Below are 23201 nucleotides of genomic sequence, written 5' to 3'. Positions count from 1 at the left end.
AGAAGCCTCACCCCGTGCTCAGCTGCTCTGGCTGGGGCAGACACAGCCCCCAACACTCTTGATGCCAATGTTTGGGAGCTATTCCTGGGAAACAAGGAAGGGTGGGGTGGACAGCAGCTCAGCTCCAATGCCAGGAGTCCTGCAGCCACCTGGGTCATGGAAGGGGGTGGAGTAGGGCAGCAGCAAGGGTCTGGTACCCTTTGGGATGCACAGCCACCACACAGCTCCTGGTGATGACCTAGAATGGGTAAGGGTTCTGGGCTTCTTCACAGGAGACCCCCTGAATTGGTCTATCCCAGCTGGGGCCACTTCTCCCACAGGCAGTGCCCTTCAGCTTCCAGGGCTGCCTCCTCCAGCCCAGAGAGCCTCCCCAGGATCGCAGAGCTGCTGTGGGGCAAGGAGAAGAGGGTCTGTCCCCATCTCCATCTCAGTCTCCATCCTCACTGTGGCCCTCAGGACGAACAGACACTGCCCCCTTAGGAATCTGCTGAGAGATCCAGGCTCTCCCTTTCCTCTTCTCTTTTTGGGCTTCATGCGCACAGGAATAAGCAAAGCAGCACAGAAGACTGCTTTGGACTGATCAGGAATGGCACCTCTCTTCCATTTTTAACATCTACATTACTCCCTCTCCACCAGTTCTTCAGCCTCATCCCATGCTCTCCCCAAGTTCCTGCAGGCACATCCTTCCCTCTCCCACAGGTTCCACTCCCCCAGTCCTACATTAATGTGCAAACAGGCAGAAGGAACCAAGCAAGGCCCTTCTCAGCATCCCGGTTTTCATTTCAGAGGGGCCATGGAGGCTCCACATCAAACGGGATCAAGGGGAGGAGGTGCAGGTGGTTCCCTGAGCCAGCTCTTCTCCCCCGCTGCCTCGGTGGCCACACTGGACCTTCCTGCCCTGGCCCCTTTCTGTCCAGCTCCTCCAACACTCTCTGGGCACGCTGGTGGAGCACGGGGGGGCTCGGTGCCCTATCCCGATCGGAGAATGTCCGGGGCCAGCGACCTCCAGGAGCCGCATCCTCCTGCTGCTCCTGCTGCTGCCGCTGCCGCCAGCGCACCACGAAGGGATGGAGGCGGCGGCGGCGGCGAGGTGGGGCCACAACGACAGGGTTGTCCTGGCCCTGCAGCCGGCGGATGGCCCCGATGGGCCCTTGGCAGATCGGGCAGCTGGCAGCGGTGTCGGGGGCGGCCTGGGGCTGGATGCAGGCGTGGCAGAACACGTGTCCGCAGGGCTCCACGGCAGCGGGGCTCTGCAGGAAATCCACGCAGATGTAGCAGACCCTGACGGGTCGTGCCGCTGATGGCTCCTGCCTGAGCTCTGCCATTGCTGCTCCTGGGCTTGAGTCCCCTCAGCTGCCGCAAGGATTCGAAGGCTCGGCTTCCACTTGCGGCACTCGGAGGTTCCTCAACCTCTCCAGGGACTCAGAGGCTCCTCAGTCACTGGCAGCACTCGGAAGCTCCTCTGTCACTGTCAGGACTCGGAGGTTCCTCCTCGGTCACTGGCAGCACTTAGAGCTCCCTCACTCACTGTCAGGACTCGGAGGCTCCTCAGACGCTGGCAGCACACAGGCTCTCCAGACACTGACAACACTCAGGCTCCTCAGATGCTGGCAGCACTCAGAGGCTCCTCACACAGTGGCAGCACTCGGAGGCTCCTCAGCTGCTAGTGGGTCACAGTGTGAGTGTTGGGGCACTGCCCAACGCTGCTGTTTATAGTTGCCCACAGCAAGTGACTGATCACAACTGTGGTGACATCACCGGGCACAGCCAGGACCGCCCCCATGCACAGAGGCAGATGCTGTGGCACAAAGCCCACCTGGCAGTGGGCTGCACACCTCAGTGTTCGCCCAGCTCCCTTCCAGGTGGTCCCTGCTGGGGTGGGACTGTGCCACTGTTACACCTTCCAGAGTGCCTGAGGCTGGCAGGGACCTCCAGAAGTCATCTGGTCCAAGCCTCTGCTGAAGTCTCTGCTGTAGGCCAGCAGAGGTGAAACTCATTTGCCTCTCTCATTGCTGAAGGGGCTCCATGACATCTCACAAAGATCAAAGGCTGCATCCTGATTCCAGAGTTGGAAATTGCTGAGACTGAGCCCCACTGTTAGCAGTTTCTCTTGGTTGTTGGCTCACAGTTGTCCCCCAAATTCTTGTGATATTCTGCACTGAAGTCTGCCCTGATCTCCCACACTGCAGCAATTCCCTTCAAACTGCTGGACAGCACTGCTGTCACAGCATCAGGGCCTGTGACAGTTTCCTGTGTCCCAGAGGAAGATGGACGTGCTCCCTCTTGATATTTAAGACAAGTTTCATTGGACAGGCTCTGGAGTTCTCAGGGTCTTCCCCTGCAGTGCAAATCCATTCCAGAACCTGTGGCTTCCCCAAAGTTATCCAAGTTGTCCAGGAGGTTGGATCTCCAACTCGACATCTACTAATGAACAGCCAGCACTAAACCCCACTGCAAGTACTGCTGGGCAGCACACACCACCCTACAGTCACACCAAAGACACAGCCATAAAAATAAAAGCTTTTTATTTTTTTTTTATATACCATTACAGAAACATCTGAGTAACATTCTCAACAGGACAGGCAGCTCTGGGGCCCAGGGGGATGAGCGCAGGCAGCTGGCTCCAGGGTCTGCCATGCCATGCTCCTGAGCTGCTGCTGCTCTTGGTGCATGATGTCCTGCTCCTTGCCCTTGGGTCAGGGTGTCACCTTCTTGTAGGTAATGTGCAAGTGCTGAGTCATGGGCTGCGTAGTGGTTGCCATCGAGACAGTTTGTTCGAGTTTCCCGTCGGAATTGAGCCTGAATTTTCTGGTAATCTAAACCGGGCGTAGGAAAAGAAATAAGGAAATCAAGTAATGTGTCCACAAGCTGAATCCCTTACCTGTGCTTTCTTTCTTTTGCCATCCACATGCCTGCTGTCAATACACCACCAAGGAAGGATATCCCCAGTACAGCAGGCAAATAAACAAGAAGTTTTCTCTCCTGAAGAAAGCAGCCCTCTCCACAATACCAGCTCCAAGCCCATTATCCATGGAACAAGGCAGGTTCACAGAATCACAGAATTAAGTTGGAAAAGACCTTTTTGACCATGAAGTCCAGCCTATGACCTAATACCATCTAATTAACTAAACCGAGTGCCACATTCAGGTTTTTCTTAAAAACACCTCCACCTCCACCACCTCCCTGGGCAGCCCATTCCAGTGCCTAATCATGCTTCCTGTGAATAATTTTTTCCTCTTGTCCAGACAAAGCTTCCCCTGGTGCAGCTTAAGACTGTGTCCTCTTGTCCTGTCACTGGCTGCCTGGGAGAACAACCCTTACCTGGCTACACCCTCCTTTCAGGGAGTTGCAGAGTGTGATGAGGTCTGCCCTAAGTCTTTTCTCCAGGCTGATCAGCCCCAGCTCTCTCAGTTGTTCCTCACAGGGCTTGTGTTTCAAGCCCCTCACCAGCCTTGTTGCCCTTCTCTGGACAATGTCCAGATCTCAGTGTCCTTCCTCAACTGCAGGGCCCAGTACTGGACACAGCACTTGAAGAGTGGCCTCACCAGTGCCAAGCAGAGGGGAAGAATGACCTCCCTGCTCCTGCTGGCCACACTGTTCCTGATACACCAGGGCACACTGCTGGTTTGTGTTCAGCTGCTGCTAACCAGTACCCCCAGGTCTTTTTCTGCCTGGGCACTGTCCTCCAGTCACTCTGTCCCCAGCCTGAAGTGCTGCAGGGGGTTGTTGTGCCTGAAGTGTAGGACGAGGCACTTGGACTTATTAACCTCATGTTGTTGGACTCATCCCATCTGTCCTGTCTGTCTCTGCAGAGCCCTAATACCCTCCAACAGACTGACACTCACTCCCAGCTTGTGTCACTCAATCCCCTCCAACAGATCATCAAAGAAGATATTGAAGAGAACTGGCCCCAGCACAGACCCCTGGGGGACACCACTGGTGCCTGGCCACCAGCTGGATGCAGCATCATCCCCACCACTCTCTGGGCCTGGCCATCCAGCCAGTTCTTAACCCAGCAAACAGTGCTCCTGTCCAAGCTGTGGGCTGCAGTTTTTCCAGGAGGATGCTGTAGGACACAGTGTCACAGGATTTACTGTCCAGGTAGACATCCACAGCCTTCCCTGCATCCACCAGGCAGGTCACCAGGTGGTAAAAAGAGATCAGGTTGGTCAGGCAGGACCTGCCCCTCCCTAAACCCACACTGGCTGGGTCTGAGCCCCTGGCTATCCTGTAGGTGCCCTGTGATGGCACTCAGGGTGATCTGTTCCATCACCTCACCAGGCACCCAGGTCAGGCTGACAGGCCTGGAGTTCCCCAGATCCTCCTTCCAAGCCCTTCTTGGGGATGGGGTCACATTGGCACCCCCACTCCTCTGGGACCTCCCTGGTAAGCCAGGACTGATGATAAATGATGGAGAGCAGCTTGGAGAGCTCATCCACCAGCTCCCTCATCCCCCTAGGATGGATTCCATCTGCTCCCATACACCTGCGAGCATCTGAGTGGCTCAGCAGGTCTCTGACTGCTTCCTCCTGGATTACAGAGGGACTTTTCTGTTCCTTGTCCTTATCTATCCACTCTGGAGGCCAGTTGTCCTGAGGATGGCCTCAGAAAACTGAGGCAAAGAAGGTGTTAAAAACTCTGCCTTTTCCTCATCTTCAGTTACTATATTTATGCCTGCATCCAATAAAAATGGAGGTCCTTGCCACTCCTCATCCATGAGTAGTAACAGAGGGGACCTTGCCATCAGATTTTGTTAAGCTGTGCTTTCAAAAATTTGTATTAAATCTGCATTGATAACACCTTTAAAGGTGATTCTTCAAGCAACCTAAACTGCTCATGACAAAGCCTAGTGCAAGTAATGGGCATTCCTACCTCAGTGACAGCTCAGCTGAGCCACAGCCACCCTGAATCACTTTTCACCAGGAATGCAACAATATGGTGAAGTTCTCTCAAAATGAGCGACTACAGCAGCAGCACACATGTCCTTCTCACAAACCTGCAGCCTCTTTGTTTCCACAGGCAATTTAAGCTGTTCTTGGTGAAGGAGAAAAGGCTCTGGGACCTGGTTTCCTGACAACCCCTCTCATTCCACACCTTCCTTCACCAGCAAGGGCCTCCCAGATACTCACTAGGACCAGTCCCTGGGCCTGAGCTTCCCACAGGTGCCAGATGGGCATGGACCTCCAGCCAGAGCTTCCTTCTTCCAGCCAAAGCCAGCCTTGGAGCCCTCAACTAGGAAGACATCTGCTGGTTTTCTGTGCTTCCCCCTCTCCTCTGCCAGTCTATCAGCCCACAGTTCAGGCTGTGACTCAAAGAGAACAGTCCCTTTTATATAAATGCTTGCAATTAAGAGTCCTGCTTCCCTGCTGACATCCACAGTATCTAACGGCTTTACTTCTGCTACAGGAATGAGGCAATACAGCTTGTTCCTGGGAAAGGGGAAACCCAACAACTGAAAACACACATCCAAAGGCAGGGGAGTTGGGACTTTCCAAAGTTAGGACACTATCTGTGTAGGCAAATAAAATTTTTGTCTACATCTGTACAAACTTGTGCTCTCTGTTGTCTAAGGGTCAGTTTTAGAACACACAAAAAGCCAGGCTGTGAGAGCTTGTTCAGCCTCGCTGTCTCAGCCATGACAGCTTCAGATGTGACAGTGTCATTTCCAGAGGTGACCTCAGGATGCCACAGTGACTTCAGAAGTGCCACTGTACTCACGTCTGGCTGTACCCCTACCAGCTGTATCGACAGAACCCCCACTACAGAACCAAAAATTGTCAAACCCCCAAAAGCAGCCAACCAAAGGTGGAGCAAGTGCCAGCCCTACCCTGCAGCCACAGATGGGAAAAGAGCCCAGAGCAAGGTCTGAATGCTCTGAAATGCAAGAGAGCAAGATCTGCAGGTGTTCCTGAAATATCCTCATGAGGCCCAGTACTGACCATACCTTAAATGTACATCCTCATTCATACTGCTATCAATCCAGAAAAACAGCATTAATGACTAATCCCACTGCCATAAAAGAGTATTTAGCCAAGACTTTCCTATTTCCTTCCCTAAGGACCTGCTAGTGGCCATTTTGGAGACAGGATTCTGGGTTAGCTGGTCTGATCCAGCCTGTCAGTTTTTATTACAATGATCCCTCTGGGTCTCATAATGTACCAAATCTCTTCTGAAGGCTTTTACAGAAAGAATAAGCCAAGATGCCAATGCAGTACTTCCAAGAACTCCTGATGGCATTCTATAATTAAAACATGCTAAATAACATATCCTCTCAACTAGACTCCTTCTGGGACTAGCAATGCTATGGGAATGGCTCACTCTGTGTGCACTCACCTGCTCTACATGGGGCTTCTTGGCAAAGGAGATCCTGGCTATGGAGTGAGAAGCTATAGACAGCTCTTGTCCATTCACCTCCCCTTCCTCCACCTCCACCAGACCTAGAGAAAAACAAGGGAAAAAAACATTATTAGGCTACAAAGGTTATTAAAGCATGTCACAATTATTATTTTGGCCTTTCAGGACTTAAAAGGGAGCTCATAAAAAAGAGGAAGAGGGACTTTTTACATATTCACATAAGGACAGGACAAGGATAAAGTTTTTAATCTCTAAGAGTAGAAATTTAGGTTAGATATTAGGAATAAATTCTACCCTGTGAGGGGGGGAGGGCCTGGCACAGGTTGCCCAGAGAAGCTGTGGCTGCCCCATCCCTGGAAGTGTTCACAGTCAGGTTGGACATGGCTTGGAATAATCTGGTCTAGTGGAAGGTGTCCCTGACCATGGCAGGGAGGTGGAAAGGTGGAATGAGATGGGCTTTAAGGTTCCTTCCAACCCAAAGCATTCCATGCTCTATTAGGCCACTTAAGAGACCAGCACTCCCTGTGAAGAATGGTTTTATTTGCCCTAGCACTGTTGAGAACTGCAGATCCACAAAACCTCAGACATGGAACGCTGCTCACAAAAATCCAGCCAGGCTTATTCACACCATGTGGGATGAGTATCACAACACAACTGGCACTCTTCCCTACAGCACCTGTCATTTCAGATGCAAATTTAAGCATCAACTGGGGTTTAACACTTTCACTTATAATAACTGAGATGTGGTTCTGTCTCATTCAGTCCCTGTAAGGTAAGAAGTACCAAGATGCTACATCCACACACTGGGAGGTTTCTTAGTTTAGGAACCACTGTGTGTCCAGCACCAAAGAGCAGCAATTCTGACAGGGAAAATGAATTAAATAAAACTATGAGAGGCGCAAGAACTTTCTGAAAAAGTGATGAAATGGCCCAGCAGGGTAAGGAGCTCTTCTTTTGCCCAGTGTGGGTATCAGGTGTGTACCTGTGTTTTGGGCACTGATGAAGGCCACCTTGTTAGTGTCAGGTTTGAGGCGGATGAATCCACATTCCCTGTGCATGGGCTTCCTGGTATCCGGGTGGAAGGCGTTGAACCTGAGGGGAAAACCAGAGCATAAAAGCTGATGTGTTTTGCACTCAAAAAAATATTTTCTGGCCTGGTTTCCTCTTATTTAACTACATGAGTGCCTGCAGTACTCTTTGAAGAGTAAAAGACTGACAACGCTTCACAGCTGAAGAGATGTAAACCTGAAAAAATACTATTACTTTACAGAGGCACAGCTATTTCTTAGAGCTGGAGTTAAATCTTTAAGTTCAAGCTTTAGATTTTCCTCAGCCCCTGGGTCTTTCTAAGAACTAGCTCAGAAACCCCTCAGAAACTCAGATGTTTCACAGATGCTGAAGCCACATGTGTCTCAAAAACTTCCTTTTCTCAAATAAGTATCTAGAATTACTGTATCATCTTTATTCAGCTTTTACACCTGGTAGAGTTGTTTTCTCTGTATATTTCTTGCTGTAGGAAGCAACAGAGCAGACATATTCCTCCCATCACCCCCTTCAAAAAGATAAAAAATTTCAGCTCAGACTCTTATTTATTCTTCAGGAGACCTTTAGAACTGTAGGTTTGGTTACCCATAACATGAGTGATTATACCAAAGGAGAAACAACTTTAAATCAGGCAGCTTTCAGTGCTTGGAGCATTTAAGGGATACAGGGACTGTCTTTTAAGAGCCACTACTCCAGGAGCCAGGAAAGCACAGGGTATCTGTCCTCCAAGACTGCTACCTGTTTTCCTGGTGCTTCCTAAAGCTCAGCAATTCACAGCTGTGTAACTCCTTGGCACAAAGGAGGGGAAAAAAAAAATAAAAGTTACTCAAATAAGCAACTGTTCACAAGCTGGGGAGGGAGGTGCAGTCAGAGCAAGGCTGTCAGAGCTTTGTTTCTTTTGGAAATCAGACTAATGTAGTCACAGGCTGAGCTGGCAGCTCCATCACATTCCAGAAACACAGGGCATCTCTCACACAGCACTTCCATCTTGTAATTCTTCTTTTCTTGGTTTTCAAAGCAACACACTTTCCAACTCACCCCTCCCAAAGGAACACTGGAGCAGTACTGAGCAGTAGCCAACTTGTCACTTCCCCCCCACACCGGATTTCTTTTGATTTCTCTTAGAAAAACCACTTGCAGCCAAAGCAAGTAGTGAAGTTACCTGCCTCCTATCCCATATGGTTTGATAAGCACTAATTTTTCTCAGATTTTCACAGTCGGAGGACCACAGCTTAAAATAGACAAACTTGGTAGCCATGCCACAGCTCCTTCATTTATTCTAAGTGGGAATTTCACAGAGAATTCCAATTAATCACAAGTTGTCAAGGAAAATGAAAGTCAGACCATGCAGTCACATACCACAACATCATCTTGTTTGGTAGGTGAAAATTTGTGTACTTTGCCACTGGAAAATAAACCCAGCTAACAAATCACCCTGGATAGAGCCATGCCTGCTCCAGTCCAACAGCTGCTGCCAACACAGAGAGACCCCTTGACTTACGAGAAGTTGAGCATGGGCTGCCCCACGTGAGAGATGTGCACTTCCTCCAGGTACTGGAAGGGCTTCATTGTAGGGAAGGTGCCATCTCCTGGTGGGTCTGAGAGCCAGGTGCCCAGCATCCAGGACAGGGGTTCCATCACAGGGTTCAGCTGGGGAGTCTCTGTGGAGCAAAAGAAAGAAGGAAGAAAGAAAACTCAGGGATCTGTGCTCTGCAGATTGCTGTGAGCTGCCTCCAGCTGGTTGGAGGCGAACACAAAACATCTCAGAAATGGCTCAACACCAAAGCAATGCTTTTCTTCACAGCAGTGCCAGCTCCAAGGTGGGAGATGGGGAACAATGAATTGTCATGGAAAGTGGGGCTGTTTCCAAACAAGCTCTTAGCCAAACATACAGCACTCTTGCAGGTGGCCCCTTTCTGACTCCTCTCTGTAGCTGGATTTGAAAGAAAAGCCCCCTCCCATCTACATGCAGGGAAGAAGATGATTGAAACCTCAGCATAAAGAACAATCATTAAATGATAATGAAACCTCTAATGCTCTGGGCTAATCCTTCTCAAGCATTGAGTACATACTGTTCCTGTTTGTTTCAGAGGCCAAGGGAATGAGCCCTCATTTTTAAAGAAAATCAGGCTGTCTACATATTCAAGATCAAAGTTTGGCTATCATGTTTTTTTAAGAGGTTAACAATGGCCTGAACTTGTACAAAGAGACAACCAAGGATCATTCAGAAGCTGTTCTACTAAGGCTCTGGACTAAGACAAACATTTTAAAAAGAGTTGGGTGCCTGTCAGGTAAAGAATAAATGGAAGAGAAAAATACTTCCCCTTGTCACTGCACTTATGAAAAAGCAACCAAGAGCTGTTTCACAAAGTTAAAACTTCTTTTATAAATCATTTTACAGAACCACAGAATAAGCTGAGCTGGAAGGAACCCACAGGGATCATCAAATCCAACTCCTGGCCCTGTGCAGGACCATCCCAAAGAGTTACACCATGTGCCTGAGAGCATTGTCCAAATGCTCCCTAAACTCAGGCTTGATGCTTCAAGAGAGTTTTGATAAACAGTTTTGCATTTTACTTTCAGAGGTTGTGACCTGAAAAAAAATACAACAAGAAAATGGAGACATAATTTAAAGCCACGTGAAGAGCAGAGCAGATCCATTACTAAGGTGTAAGTACGGAAAGCAAAACATCCCCTATGGGATGTTGGGAAAATTGGATTCCCGCACAAATGGGGTGCCTGCTACTCTCAGTAGTCTGTTATGCAGACAAACAGGACTGAAGTAAGCTCAAAGCACGTCCTCCTCCCCCTCATGGGATAAATATTTCATACTGGCAAGGTGGGCGTTCCAGGGAGGTGTTTTCCACACCTAGTGAAATCAGGAATACAAGAACAAGCTGCCTGTCTGTCTGTTCTAAAAGGCACAAATTCAACTGCAGGGAGAAATCACAAATTAAATGAATAAGGCTGTGGCCAAAATTTGAGACCAGTCTGAGTTTCGCTGTGCTCTTTATGAAATGTCAGGCTAAAAGACTGAGCAAGGAGGAAGGACAGTCCACACCTGAAATGCCAAAGGAGAAGGAAGAGAAGATTTCCTGGATAAGAAACCACTTGTGGTACTCGTTCCCCCACAGACAGCAGGGTTTAAAAGCCAGTCCATGTCAGCAAAGTGCTGCTACTTGCTTTGCTTTATCCTGAAGTATTTTGCAAGGGAAGCAACACGAGAGTTCACTAGGAAATTGGTGATAAAGGTCCACAGCATCAGATCCAGGTTCTGTAGAACATCCTGTCAGACTGTGCAGTCCCCAGGAGCTTGCCCAGGACATGGAAAGGGGTTCCCACAATCTGTACAGCAGTGTGTAGTGGACAGTAATTCCTTGTACTCAACCTTTCCAACTCCATGAGGATAGCACACAGTTCTGTGGGTAAGAAGTGTACTACTCCTCCCTCCAGCTGATGTTTGCCTTTCACTCTCTGCTGCATTTCTTTCCAAGCTTTTTGCAGGCTCATCTCCCCCGATGGAAGTGAAAAGCAAAGCTTAGGAAAAGCTGCAGGAGCCCACAGCCTGGGCTGCTGCTGCCCTCTCCTGGGTCAGCATCCCAGGAACAGGACAGTTTCTGTCACCACAGTGCTTTCACAGGCCACTTCCTTTTCTTCAGCTTGCATTTCAGGAAAAACATCAAAACAACAGATGAAAGAAATGGCTTTAGCCATTTCCACTCTTTAGACTTGATTATAAACCAAGAGAAGCCAAGAGATCATTTCCAGCAGCCCCAGCTTGACCCCACTGCATTGCTGTGCAGCATCCAGCCTGGCTGGAGGTTCCTGACCTGGTGAGCTGGTCTCACTTCCAAAGAGCTGGAATTCCAGCCAGCTGAAAAGTGAAGATGTAATGTAACTGATGTCTGTGCACTTGGGCAAACAACACGGCCAAGTGATCATTATTACTTTTCTAAACTACTTATATGGCAGCAAAGCTGAAGAGTTCTTTAGCTCTTGCATGGCTTGGAAAAGTCAAGAACAGCAGAAGGAAATAAGGACCAGGGACTCCATGAAGTGCAGGTTAAGTACAGACATTCTGATCTCATCCCATGAAGTGCTCTTCTTACCTTCAGTTTTGGTCTCTGACTGGTGAATTAAGACTTTTTTCCTTCCCGGCTGGAAGGCTGGGCTGGGAGAATGGAAAAGCAAGAGAGGAGGCAAACAGGAGAGAGTCTGATTGAATCCATCCCCAAAAAACCAGCCATTTGAAAAGTAATTTGCTTTTTTTATGTTACAGTTGGGGCAGGTAAATGCAAGACTGTTGTAGCAACAAGAAGTTCTTTGCTGAGCTGCTTTGTTTCAAATTTCAGCTTTGTTTCAAATTTCAGGTTTATAGATACAGTCACTGTCAAGAGAAACTCTTCTGGCACTGATGAAGGAGCCCATACACTCCTTTTTAAAGGACTAAACTTCTGGCACATCATTTTTACAAAAACTCCACTAATGTGGCTTAAAAGGCAAGTGTATGATGATATCAAGAATCCAAACAACATCTGAGAATTTGCAGCACAAGAGACCCTGGTCACCGTTTTGCACACTTAAAGCTTCACACTCGGAGGGGGTCCTCTTGATGCTGCATTCATATGCAGTTTCTCTTTCACCTACTAAGAGGGTAGTAGGTAAATCCTCTTTCTTAACAAGGACATTGCTGGACCTTCTCCTACACTTTTTGGAAGCCATTAGGGATCCAGAATCCCCAAGACCCCATTCCTCTACAACCTGGTGTAGTGGAAGGTGTCCCTGCCCATGGCAGGGGGTTGGAACAAGATGAGCTTTAAGGTCCCTTCAACCCAAACCTTCCTGTGGTTCTACAAAATCTCACTGAAATCAGCCATGACACTCATGAGTTTTAACAGTCTGGGAGACAAAACCACACACCAAAAGCAACCTGATCACCTTCACTGCTTTCCTTCAGGAAGCCACTCAGGCCACTGAGCACACAGGTCATTTCCACTGTACCACCTGACCCTGCTGCATCCCTTCAAACTCACAGATATGACTGCTCCTACATGTTTTCCACTCCTGGAGAGTTTTCAAGTCAAATCCCACCCTGCAATACAGTCAGCCTGGAACTGGCTGCCCAGGCTTTGCAACAGGAGATACTGAGTTCACCCTGCCTTGAGACAAAGCAGACAGAGCAGCTGGACAGCCCCGCCCCAGGCCATGTCTATACAGTGTGACTCTCAAGTGGGACAGTGTAGCTTTCTGGCACAGAAAACTACACTGGCAGGAATCCCTACACAGCTTTATCAGTAAAGCCACAGTGAGTGGCCAGCTGGTTGCTAACAAGGCAGCTAACCTATTTGCTTGAGCTGGGGAATAGCTCAATAGGTTTCTGCTCCTGCAGAAAACTTGAGAAAAAAAAAAACAAACATACAAACAACAACAAGCCCACCAAAAAACCCCAAAACAAATTCCCAAGCCAAATCCCTCAGTCTTCCAAGCATGAGGTCTGCACTGCACTGGGCAGTTCCCAGAAGTTCTTCCTTCAGCACAGTTGCTCACTGGGTTTAAATCTTCACCATCATCATTAAGGTTTTGGTAATTAAGGAGCAGGCTCACTCAGCATATTCTGTCCCTATTTAAGTACAGAAGGTGGCTTTATACTCTGCTGCTCTGCCCTGAGAGCTGCACCCCTTCAGGCATTTTGCTGATGCTCTCCCCAGCAAACCAGTAAAACATTCACGACACTGATGAGCTCCAGCTCCATCACAGAATATCCTTGATTTAGAAGGAACCTGTCAAGATCAGGTCCAACTCCTGGACCTGCACCAGATACCCCAAGAATGACACCATGTGCTGGAGAGCATTGTCTGAACACTTCTTGAACTCAGGCAGGCTTGGTGCTGTGACCACTTCCTTGGGGAGCTGTTCCAATGCCCAGCCATCCTCTGGGTGAGAAACCTTTTCCTGAGATCTGACCTAAACCTCCCCAGCTCAGCTTCAAGCCATTTCCTTGAGCCCTGTCCCTGGCCAGGAGAGTGAAGAGATCAATACCTGCCCCTCCACTTCCCTGTGAGAGGATGTTAAAAGCACTAGTAAGGTCTGACCTCAGCCTCCTCCTCTCCACCATGAACGAACCAAGTGCCCTCAGCGCTCCTCATAAGGCCTTTCCAGACCCCTTCCCATCTTCATGGCATCCTCTGGACACTCTCCAATATCTTAATGTCTGTTTTATACTGTGGTGCCCCAACCTGTCCCCAGGCCTTGAGGTGAGGCTGCCCCAGCACAGAGCAGAGCAGGCCAATCCCCTCCCTGGCCCACCTAGTAATGCTGGGCCTGATCCCTCCAGGACCAGGGATGTCCCTCCTGGCTGCCAGGACACTGGTTACTCATATTTAACTTGCCATGGACCAAGACACCCAGGTCCCTTCCCACAGCTGGTCTCCAGCCCTAACCCTAAGCCAGTCCATACACATAGCCAGGGCTGTCCTGTCCTAGGTGCAGAATCCAGCACTTGCCCTTTTGAAACCCCATGCAGCTGGTGACCATCTCTGATTTGTCAAGGTCTCCCTGCCCTTGAGGGAGGTGACAGCTCCTCCCAGCTTGGTGATGGCTGGGAACTCACTTAGTATTCCTTCAAGTCCTGTGTCCAAGTTGTCAATGAGGATGTTGAAGACAATAGGGCTGAGGATGGAGACCTGTGGAATCCCACCAGTGACCAGTGCTAGTCTGGTGTCACCCCAGTCACTGTCACCTGTTGTGCCCTACCCATGAGCCAGCTCTTCACCCATAACACAGTTATCCAGCTGGGGGATGGACATTTTGTCCAGAAGGATCCTGTAAGAGACAGTATCAAAAGCTTTGCTGCAGTCCATAAAGATTCTACCTCCCAGTTTTCCTGGATCAACCAGGCAGGTTACCCTGTCACAGAAGGAAATCAGGTTTGACAACCAGGACTTTCTCCTCAGGAAGCTGTGCTGGCTGTGACTGATGTCTGCACTGTCCTCTAGGTGTTTTTTAATACTTCCCAGAATAACCTTTTCCATGATTTTACCAGGCACTGAATTTGGACTGACAGGTATGTTGTCTCTGGAGCTCTCCTTAAAAATCAGAACAACACACACCAGCTTCCAGTCAACCTCTGTGGATTCCCAAGACTGCTCAAAAAACAATCATTGAGAGAGGCATTGTAATGACATCAGCAGCTCCCTGAGGATTCTTGGGTTAATCCCATCAGGCTCCACAGATTTGCAGGGATCCTGCTGGAGCAGCTGATCCTGCACAACTTCTAGGTCAGCTGGGAGCTGCTCATTCTCACAGTCATGGTTCTCCAGCTCACAGCACTGAGATCCATCATCCATTTGAAGACAAAGAAAACATTAAACACCTTTGCCTTGTCCCTGTTTGTGAGGTGACCATCCTCATCCTGCAAGGGGGTACTGTTATTTCTAAACTACTTTTTGCCATTTGTATATTTTTAAAAAATATTTTTATTATTCTCCGCAGTTCTGGCAGCTTCAACTCCAATGAATTTTGCATGCATGAATTTCCTGCCAACAGTGGGGAGCAGCATCTCTGTGTTCTTCCCACATCACTTGACCTTGCTTCCACTCATCACCCACCTTCCTTTTCCATCTTATTTCCAAGAGAAATCCCTGGTCAGCCAAGTCAGCCTTCTGCCTCACCTGTTTGACCTCTGACATTTAGGAATTGCTGTTCCTGTGCCCTCAGGAGATGATGTTTAAAGGTGACCAGCACTGATGGACCCCAGCACCTGCAAAAACATTTCCCAGGGGACCTTACTCACTATTTCCCTAAGCAGCCTGAGGTCTGCTCTCCTCACAGCCAGAGCTGAGGTTTTTCTGGCACTTTTCCTCCTGTCACCAGAAATTTTAAACTCAATGGCTCTGTGGTCGCTGTGGCCAAGCTGGCCCCAGTGGTCACTTTGCTCATGAGATCCTCTCTGATGACAAGCAGGAGATCAAGACCATCCTTCCCTGAGGACCTGATCCACAACGTTGTCATGCAGATGTTTTAGGAGCCTTCTGGCCCGGGTTGTAGCAGCTGTGTGATGCTTCCAGTTAATTTCTGTCAGGTTGAAATCCCCTGGGGCAGCTGACTTGCTCCCTCAGCTCCTCAAGGAATAATTTGTCAGTGTCATCGTCCTGTCTGGGAGGTCCAGAGTAGACTCCCACAGTGAAATCTGCATTATTTGTTTGCCCCTTGATTATCCAAAGGCTCTCAACTGTGCCACTGCCAATTGGGAGCTCCAGACACTCCAACCCTTCTACTACATACATGCCTTCCCTCTGCCTCTCCTGCCCTGTCTAGCCCTCCTGAAGAGCCTGGAGCTATCCATCAGGGCACTCCAGCCACAGGAAAGACTCCCACCAGGTTTCATTTATGCCAATGATGATCTCTGGGTATGGGCCAAAGCTTTGAGCTGCTCACTGGTCCCTCAGGCTGGGTGTATTAATGCAGAGACATTTCTGGGGGGGGTACATTGTAGCCAACACCTGGTGAAGCAGATTGAGGGATCCCACTAGTGCTCCTTTCCTCAAGGTTAGGCACTCCAGCCCATTGCCCATCACTGGTGACCCTGGCTTTGTCCCTTTCCCAGCTAGTTTAAGGCCCTATCAACAAGCCCTACCAGCTCCTGTGCTAGAACTCTTTCTTCCCCAAGACAGATGCATCTCACCAGGTGTCAGCAGATCAGCTGTAGAACAGATCATCCCATCTCTGCTCCAAAAGTTGGCAATGTGGTTAATTCACAAATGTTCATGCTATAGACCAAATAATTAATTTCATAGCCAAGTGCCAAGGTGGTAATGCTCCAGTGCCTGTAGCCACTGTCAGAGTTCTGCTTTACAAAACACAGAGAAAATATTTTTAAAATTATACTCTATTATGAAAAACCAAACACCCTACCTGAGCTCAGCCTTTCTCTTGAGTTTTCCTTAGTTTGCTGTTTCATTGCTTCCTAGCTGCAAGCTGGGCTTTTGTTGTGAGTCATTGCCAACTCGCTGCTAAATTTAATGCTTAATGCACAAACTCTATAGACTATTAGGCAAAAAAAAAAAAAAAACAAAACAACAAAAAACCTCCAAAAAAACCCCAAAAAAAACAAACCTGGAAAGAACAAGAGCATCCCACTGAAAATAAAAAAGCCCAACAGCAGTGCAAAAAGTAATTTCCTCTTTTCCAACTGCCTTTCTCTCCAAGGGGGAGGTCAAAGAGCCACCTTCCTCAGCCAAGTCCCAGAGCTGGTGTACCTGCACACTGCTTGCTCCCAAGCTGAGCACAAAACAATTCAACTCCCACCCAAGTGGTCAGGCCACAGTGAAGTCGTACCCACCCTCTGTCAAGATAGCTTCTGCCATGGATTCAGCCCCACTCTTGGCATATGCACACACATTCCTGTTCCTTATCTCACACTCACTTTACTTTATAGCTCCCTTGTTCTCTGCAATGCCCACCCTAAGGACCAGTTTTCTACCCTGGCTGTTCCCATCCCAGATAGGGCACAAAAAAAAAAAAAAAATCACAAGCAGCACCTGCTGTCTCAGAATAAAAGCAGTTTTCTTCCAAAATCTAGCTCCAAGTTAACATGCAACTGCCAGGCTAGCAGTGCCTGCCCTGGTGGAGGCAATTTTCCTGACAGCACATCTCTGTGACCCATTAGACACAATTCATTTTCAAGCTGAACTGGACATCAGCCCCATTGCTGGTCCAGTCCTTCTCAGACAGGTGAAGGCACAGCACCTTTAACCATGCACAACTCCACTTCTCACTGCCAGTGAGGAATGGGATTTTGCTATTTGTTTTCTTCAACATGACTGAAATCTGTTGCCACCATGATGGGTGGCAACGCCACAGACCAGGCCTCAGGACTCCACCTCAGCAGCAAACCACGAAATAAAAGTGCTCCATCCTTCTGCTTGCCCCAAAGTTCACCAACTATGTCTCATTTGCATGCAAAAAGCAGTGCAAATGACCCCATTTCTACACCAGCTTTGCGTAAATATTCAAAGACAAATCCAAGCCAGATTTTCCACAGATTCCTAGCACAGTTCTAACCATTTTCCACATGAACTCATTTTGCAAACTCTCCTGCCTTTAACATGACCTTCATGAAAACAACAACGCAGCATGGAAGAGGCTCCTCATACGCCCAAGAAGCTGAATTCCAAGAGTTTAACCTCTCTGATAAACACAGAAATTCAAACCCCATAGAGTCCTACCTGTGTTTGCTCCACACCCAGCCATACTCGCAGAAATTTTGATATTTGCTCTACCTGGAGCCCCCTCCCCCCCCCCAGAAAGTGCTTTGCGCAGGGTGCCAAGATGGCTATAAGGGAAGTGAGCTCATTTTTGGGTAAGACACTGATCCTGCTGCCTGCTGGGAGATGTAGTTTTACAACCAGACCAAACTGGGGCACAGTAAGTGGAGGTGATGCTGTGGAAGGAGCTGCTGGGATGAGCGAGCACAGCTGATGGAGCAGAGCTGTGAGACCTTCATGCACAACAAGATGGTCAGACAGCACTTGGGTAGCAGAGGACAGTGTTGTTAGAACAGCCATGCCTTCCCCAGGACACATCCCTGGTTGCTTACTGGCTCTCCCTCATTTCTCCCAGTGCATCCTGTCACCCTCCAGAAGCCACATCTAACCTTCTCCTGCCTGCTACACCATGCCCAACTATGCTTATCCACCAACAGCATTCCTCAGCCATTGGTCCATGGACCAATGAAACAGAAGGAAATACTCTCCTACCAAACAAACACCTAAATTCAAAGTTCAGATGGAAAAGGCCACCATGGCAGCTGTGCTGTGCTGGAGACATCCTGGAGCTTCTCCTAAACCAGTCAATCCCCCTGGTAAGACAGGTTGGGAAACACCACTCCAGCACATCCTTACAGTTAGAGGTGGGAGCCACTTGCCCAGCCTGAGTCACCTGGCCTCAAGCACGGCTAGCAGGCAGTGCTGTGCAGCACTCCTGCAGAAACCTGCTCTTCCCAGCCTGCTGCAGCTTGGATACAGCCAGCAGAAATTTATTTGTCTCATCAGAGGAAAGTATGTGAGAACTAGCTCCGAAATGAAGTTCTGCTGAGTGGGTGTGGGCCTAAAGTTCATTTTTTGTGCTCGGGATTTTGTGGAACAGCTGAACATAAGTGATGCAGACAAGTAAGAACCTGCACGGTCAGTCCAGTCAGGTACTTATACCCAAAGAAGTGCCTTTAGCAGAAAAAAATATGCAGGCTCAGGTTCACAGCTAAACCACTTCAACCACACATCAGATGAGCTGGGACAACTGAGACATGGCTACTAATAAAGACTATTATTAACCTAATGTGTTACCTGACTCTATTTTTATGAATATGAAAAGCCTTTCTTAACCTAGCTTTGTATTACAGTAAAGCTCAGTGTCTGGGCATGAACCAGACTCTGACTGGTAGCATCTGGCTGCATTTCATCAGCTATTTTCACTGCCATAAACTATTACTATGAACACACAAAAGAGAGTCCAAAAGAGAAGAGCACCAAGATAAAGCTAAAAAAAAAAAACAGCCACAAACAAACCCTTTAAAAAAGTTCCCAGCCAAAGGGTTCCTTATAAACTTCCCATCATGCCAAGCTACAATTGCTGAAATGGTTCATTTTCACATGCTGATCTCCAGTTTTGTTGATAAAAGATGGCAGAATGGGTAATGAATTGGTCAATTCATTATGAAAAATTACATTTTCCCTTATAAAATAGAGCATGTAGCTCATATATTAAGAATATCTTCTATAAGAACATAACATTTTCACTTCTCAAAGACATACATAGATATAAAAACACTAATCTTGGGAAAAATGAGAAAAATCACACTGCTTACCAGAATACTGATACTAAATACCCTAACCCAATTTCTTCTGCCTTCCAAGGAAAGAAAGGATCAAAGCAAACACAGACATTTGCTCACAAATGGTGACCTCAATGTGCATCATGACATTGTCATATTTGATACCTCCCACCTTGCTTATATTTCCTGTATCCTGAGTACTGTGTGCAGAATATGAAATCCAATATCAAAACTATTTCTTATTCCACTGAAGACAGTAACAGCTTTCCCAGATACCTGCTGCTAGGACAACTCATTAACACACCAGAAAAAAGATCACAGGCACTCTCCAAAGGAAGAAGGAAAATCCTAACTAGAGCCACTGAGTCACAAACAAGTTAAAATAATCCAGAAAGAAAATAAATTCATCAAAAGAGTCGCTTGCAACACCACAACCTAAATTCCCATTCCTTATCTTGGAAAGGTTAGGGATATAAGAATTAACTTGTGTGCCCACTGAAATCTGCATCCATCGGTCTTACACAAGCTCTACTTCTCCAACCCTTACCCATACCTGTCTTGGCTTGCAAAGCAGGATGTAACCAGTGGTGTGCATTCTATCACCATCTTTTCCACAACCCACCCTTCCTCCAGGAAGAGATCTCCTGTTAATGGGCCACTGAGTCCCATTGCATGGCTGATAAAATTCCAACATCCCACTGGGAGATGCTCCACCCAGGGGGAAGAGCCAAGCATTTCCTACCTAGATAAAATCTGAGATTCGGAGCATCAGGGCAGCCTTTTTCCACTGGGTTCCAGAGGAAAACCAGACCCTTGTACATCATCACTGGACCTTCAGAGGAAAACTGCACCTTCTCCAGGAGCACTGCTCCAACAGAACCACATCTGTCACTGCAGGAGTACAGCCACCATTCAATGGGATTGCTGCCAACACCCTGACTGACTGATGGGGTGTCAGCTTGGATTCTGACTCTGTCAGCGCTCTGTTGTTTTGTATTACTGTATTTTAATTTTCCTGGTAAGGAACTGTTATTCCTATTCCCATATTTTTGCCTGAGAACTTCTTAATTTCAAAATTGTAATAATTGCTCTTGCCTTCCTCAGCAGACACCTGTCTTCCAAACCAAGACAATACCTTTTCCCCATCACAACTTTACAGCCTACAGCTTAAACAGCCCCTGAGAAAACAGGGAATTCCACCTCAGAGTGCAGCACCCCGGAGAATACTGACCACAGTCCTGGGATATCAAGCTGTTCAAGTAAGGGAAACTGTTGCGCTTCATCTCATCCAGCTTCTCCTTCAGCTTCCTGACTTGGCTGTCAGAGCGGCTGATCCTCTGCCTCAGAAGTTTCAGCTCTCCGTTCTTCTTCTCCACCTGCTCCCGCAAGCAGCACACCTGGCTCTTGCTCTGCCTGGAGGAGAAGCAGTACGAGTGCAGGGAGTCGATGAGCTTGCAGGCCCCCGAGGCCGACATGATCACCTCGTTGATGGACATGGGGTTGGCGTCCGTGTCCCCCTTCCGCCCCACCACGGCCTCGGTGGCGGGCCGGGGGGTCAGGTCAGCCGGGGACGCCGACAGACCCTGCGAGGGTTTCTGGGGGGTCGCGGTGAGGGATGACGTCGGGGACACTTCTGCGACGGCCTTGTCGTGTCCCAAGAGGTGACTGCTGCAGCTCGGCTCCACGTCTCTCTTTGGCCTTTTCCTTTCTAGCTGCTCTTTGGGGAGAGTCGGCCTCTCCCTGGCATGCTTGGAGGAAAAGCTGTACGAGTGGAGCGAGCCGATGAACTTGCAAGCACCAGAGGCAGGAGGGGTGAAGTCGTCCACCGACACGCCGCTCCGGTCTGCCCCCCAGCTTCCCGCACAGCTGCCCCTGGCACAGTCCTCCACAGGAGACCTCTCAGGCTTTTTCTGCACTCCAGGCTTCGCACCCAAATGATCCCCTAACGTCCTTCTCCGAGGGCCATCCAGCTGGCTGTGGAGATCCTCTTCCTCCTTGGACACTGATCCTATTTCCTCTTGCAGAGTGGCCTCCTCCATCTCTTTCGTCCCTTGCGTCACCATGAAGTCCTGGCCAGAAGACGAGGCCTTCTGCGCTACCTCACCGCCTCCTTCCCGCAGGGCCTCCCCATCCCGCACCGGCACCTTCCTGGCTATTTTCCTTCGGCTCCTGACATAATCCAGCTTGTTGTGTTTCTTCTCCACAAGCTGGAAGATGGTAGGGACAGCGGTGGGCTTCAGCGACCGATGCCGGTCTTCCAGACGCTTGAAAAAACTGTCTTTGGTGAAGTGCTCACTGCAAAGAAAGGAATACTTGGTGGGAGTCCAGTTGTCTCTCTGAACAGCTTTCAGCCACTGAATCAAGCGCTTTGAATCCTTCAGAGGGAATCTAAAAAAAGGAACAGACAAAACTCACTGAAAAATAAGCTACATTTTGGAAATCAGAAGGGTCGGTACTTGAAGAATTTCAGAACCACAGAATGATAGAGCTGTTGAGGCTGGAAAAGACCTTTAAGATGACCGAGTCCAAGGCGAGAGCTAGGTTTAGGAGATTGTGGGGAAAGATGTGTTTTGGTAAGTTACACTCATTTACGAATGAAATTACACTCATTTAAGAATTATTTCACTTTAGGCTGAAATATTTGATAGTCATTCGCTGCGTCAACAGCTCCACTTCACAAAAAGCGCAGGACTAAAAGGTGTTGTTTCCATTTTCATCAGCAATCGATCCATTATTCTGCTCACCAACCCCACGAGGAACAGCCTATCCACAAGGAAGGGGGATGCGACCACCGCCAAAACACCCAGCTCAGCCGAAACGCTGTCCAGCGCTGCCTCCGTGACCCGGGTGCTGCTTACACCGGGTGTGTTTAATAACATTTAATTAGGTGTAGAAATACCTGGAGCGGAAGAAAGCCCCTGAGCAGGGGAACCAGGTTCCGTTTCCAATGGGACTCCCAGACAGGGACTAACCCCGGGGACTCAGCGGCGGCCGCATCCCCAGCGAGGGATGAGGTACAGGACGGGCCGCGGGTGCACACACCGGGGGAGGCTCAGGAGGACAGGCCGGGCAGGGCCCAGGCCCCGTGGCGAGGGGAGCTCCGCTGCCCGGCCGGGGCTGGAGGATCCGGGAGCCCCGAGCCGGTTTCCCCTGAGGGAAACAAAGGGCAGCCGCTGCCGTGGGGGCCCGGCGGGGGGCAGCGGGATAGGGGATCGGGACAGGGGTGGGGGTGGCCCGTCCGCGGCACTCGCGGCGGGCCAGGCGGGCCGCCCTTACCTATGGAAGGAGACGGCGCCGCAGCGCGCCTTGCCCTGCCGGTTGGAGCAGTTGGCGGCGGCGCAGCAGATCACCATCTCCGACCGCTGCCGCCGCCTTCGGCCGGCCGGGCCCGCCCCGGCCCCCGCCCCGGCCCCGGCCCCGCCGCGCCGCCGTACGGCAAGATGGCGGAGCCGGGGTCACCCCAGCGCCCCTCGCCGCTGGGGAAGGGGTTTCTGTACGGAACAACATGGCGGCCGCCACATGGCCGCCGCCATTTTGGCCGAGGTGCAGCCGTACGGCGCAGGGCAGGTGGGGAAAGGGGGAGCTCGCTCCCGGCACCTCTCGCTTGCCTCGCGGGCGCAGCTGGGTCTCCACCTCCCGCCAGCCGCTCCGTCCGTGGTAACAGAGCGGTGAAAGGCGTCTCCAAGTGGAGTGGGTGTAGTGGAGAGGGTTACTTTTACGGGGAATGAGGGGCGGGGCTGGGCCAGGTCCGTACAACATGATGGCAGCGCCCATTGATCACATTATTTCTAGTTATACATGTCACGGGACGCGCCCATCTGCGCTGTAGGCAAAGAGCGGAGCCCTCACACTCCGCGCCGCCCTCCAGCCCCAGCCTCGGCTCCACCGCCGGCCCGCTGCCTCCCTGCACTCCGCTTTGCCTTTCCGTACGGTAACATGGCAGCTCCCTTGTACCCAGAGAGAGCCGCGGCGC

At 49.6% G+C, this 23201-nt stretch overlaps 1 protein-coding gene across 2 annotated transcripts; it reads right to left on the bottom strand.

The window, feature by feature from the left end:
* Positions 1–2564: 2564 nt before the first annotated feature.
* Positions 2565–22635, bottom strand: THAP4 (THAP domain containing 4). 2 transcript variants are annotated; one of them, XM_062499419.1, is made up of 6 exons: positions 22505–22635; positions 20460–21616; positions 8900–9059; positions 7337–7446; positions 6334–6437; positions 2565–2816 (listed from the first exon to the last, which is right to left on the bottom strand). In XM_062499419.1, exons 1-6 carry the CDS (start codon positions 22579–22581, stop codon positions 2697–2699), a joined length of 1728 nt encoding a protein of 575 aa, XP_062355403.1. In that variant the 5' UTR covers positions 22582–22635; the 3' UTR covers positions 2565–2696. The 2 variants fall into 2 exon arrangements, with proteins under 2 accessions (XP_062355403.1, XP_062355404.1); XM_062499420.1 differs by having other exon boundaries at positions 20460–21523; positions 22505–22555.
* Between the last annotated feature and the right edge of the window lie 566 nt (positions 22636–23201).

This window comes from Cinclus cinclus, chromosome 10 (assembly GCF_963662255.1).
Source record: "Cinclus cinclus chromosome 10, bCinCin1.1, whole genome shotgun sequence".
NCBI classification, from domain to species: domain Eukaryota; kingdom Metazoa; phylum Chordata; class Aves; order Passeriformes; family Cinclidae; genus Cinclus; species Cinclus cinclus.
This window is presented reverse-complemented; position numbering and strand designations above follow the sequence as displayed.

Excerpts from the sequence above, each read along its gene's own strand:
- THAP4 (XM_062499419.1), bottom strand. The coding sequence starts at position 22,581 with ATGGTGATCTGCTGCGCCGCCGCCAACTGCTCCAACCGGCAGGGCAAG. Across the intron at positions 7,447-8,899 it reads CAGCCCATGCTCAACTTCTC|GTTCAACGCCTTCCACCCGG; the intron begins GTAAGTCAAGGG and ends TTTTCCCCTCAG. Across the intron at positions 2,817-6,333 it reads AGAAGCCCCATGTAGAGCAG|ATTACCAGAAAATTCAGGCT; the intron begins GTGAGTGCACAC and ends CGCCCGGTTTAG.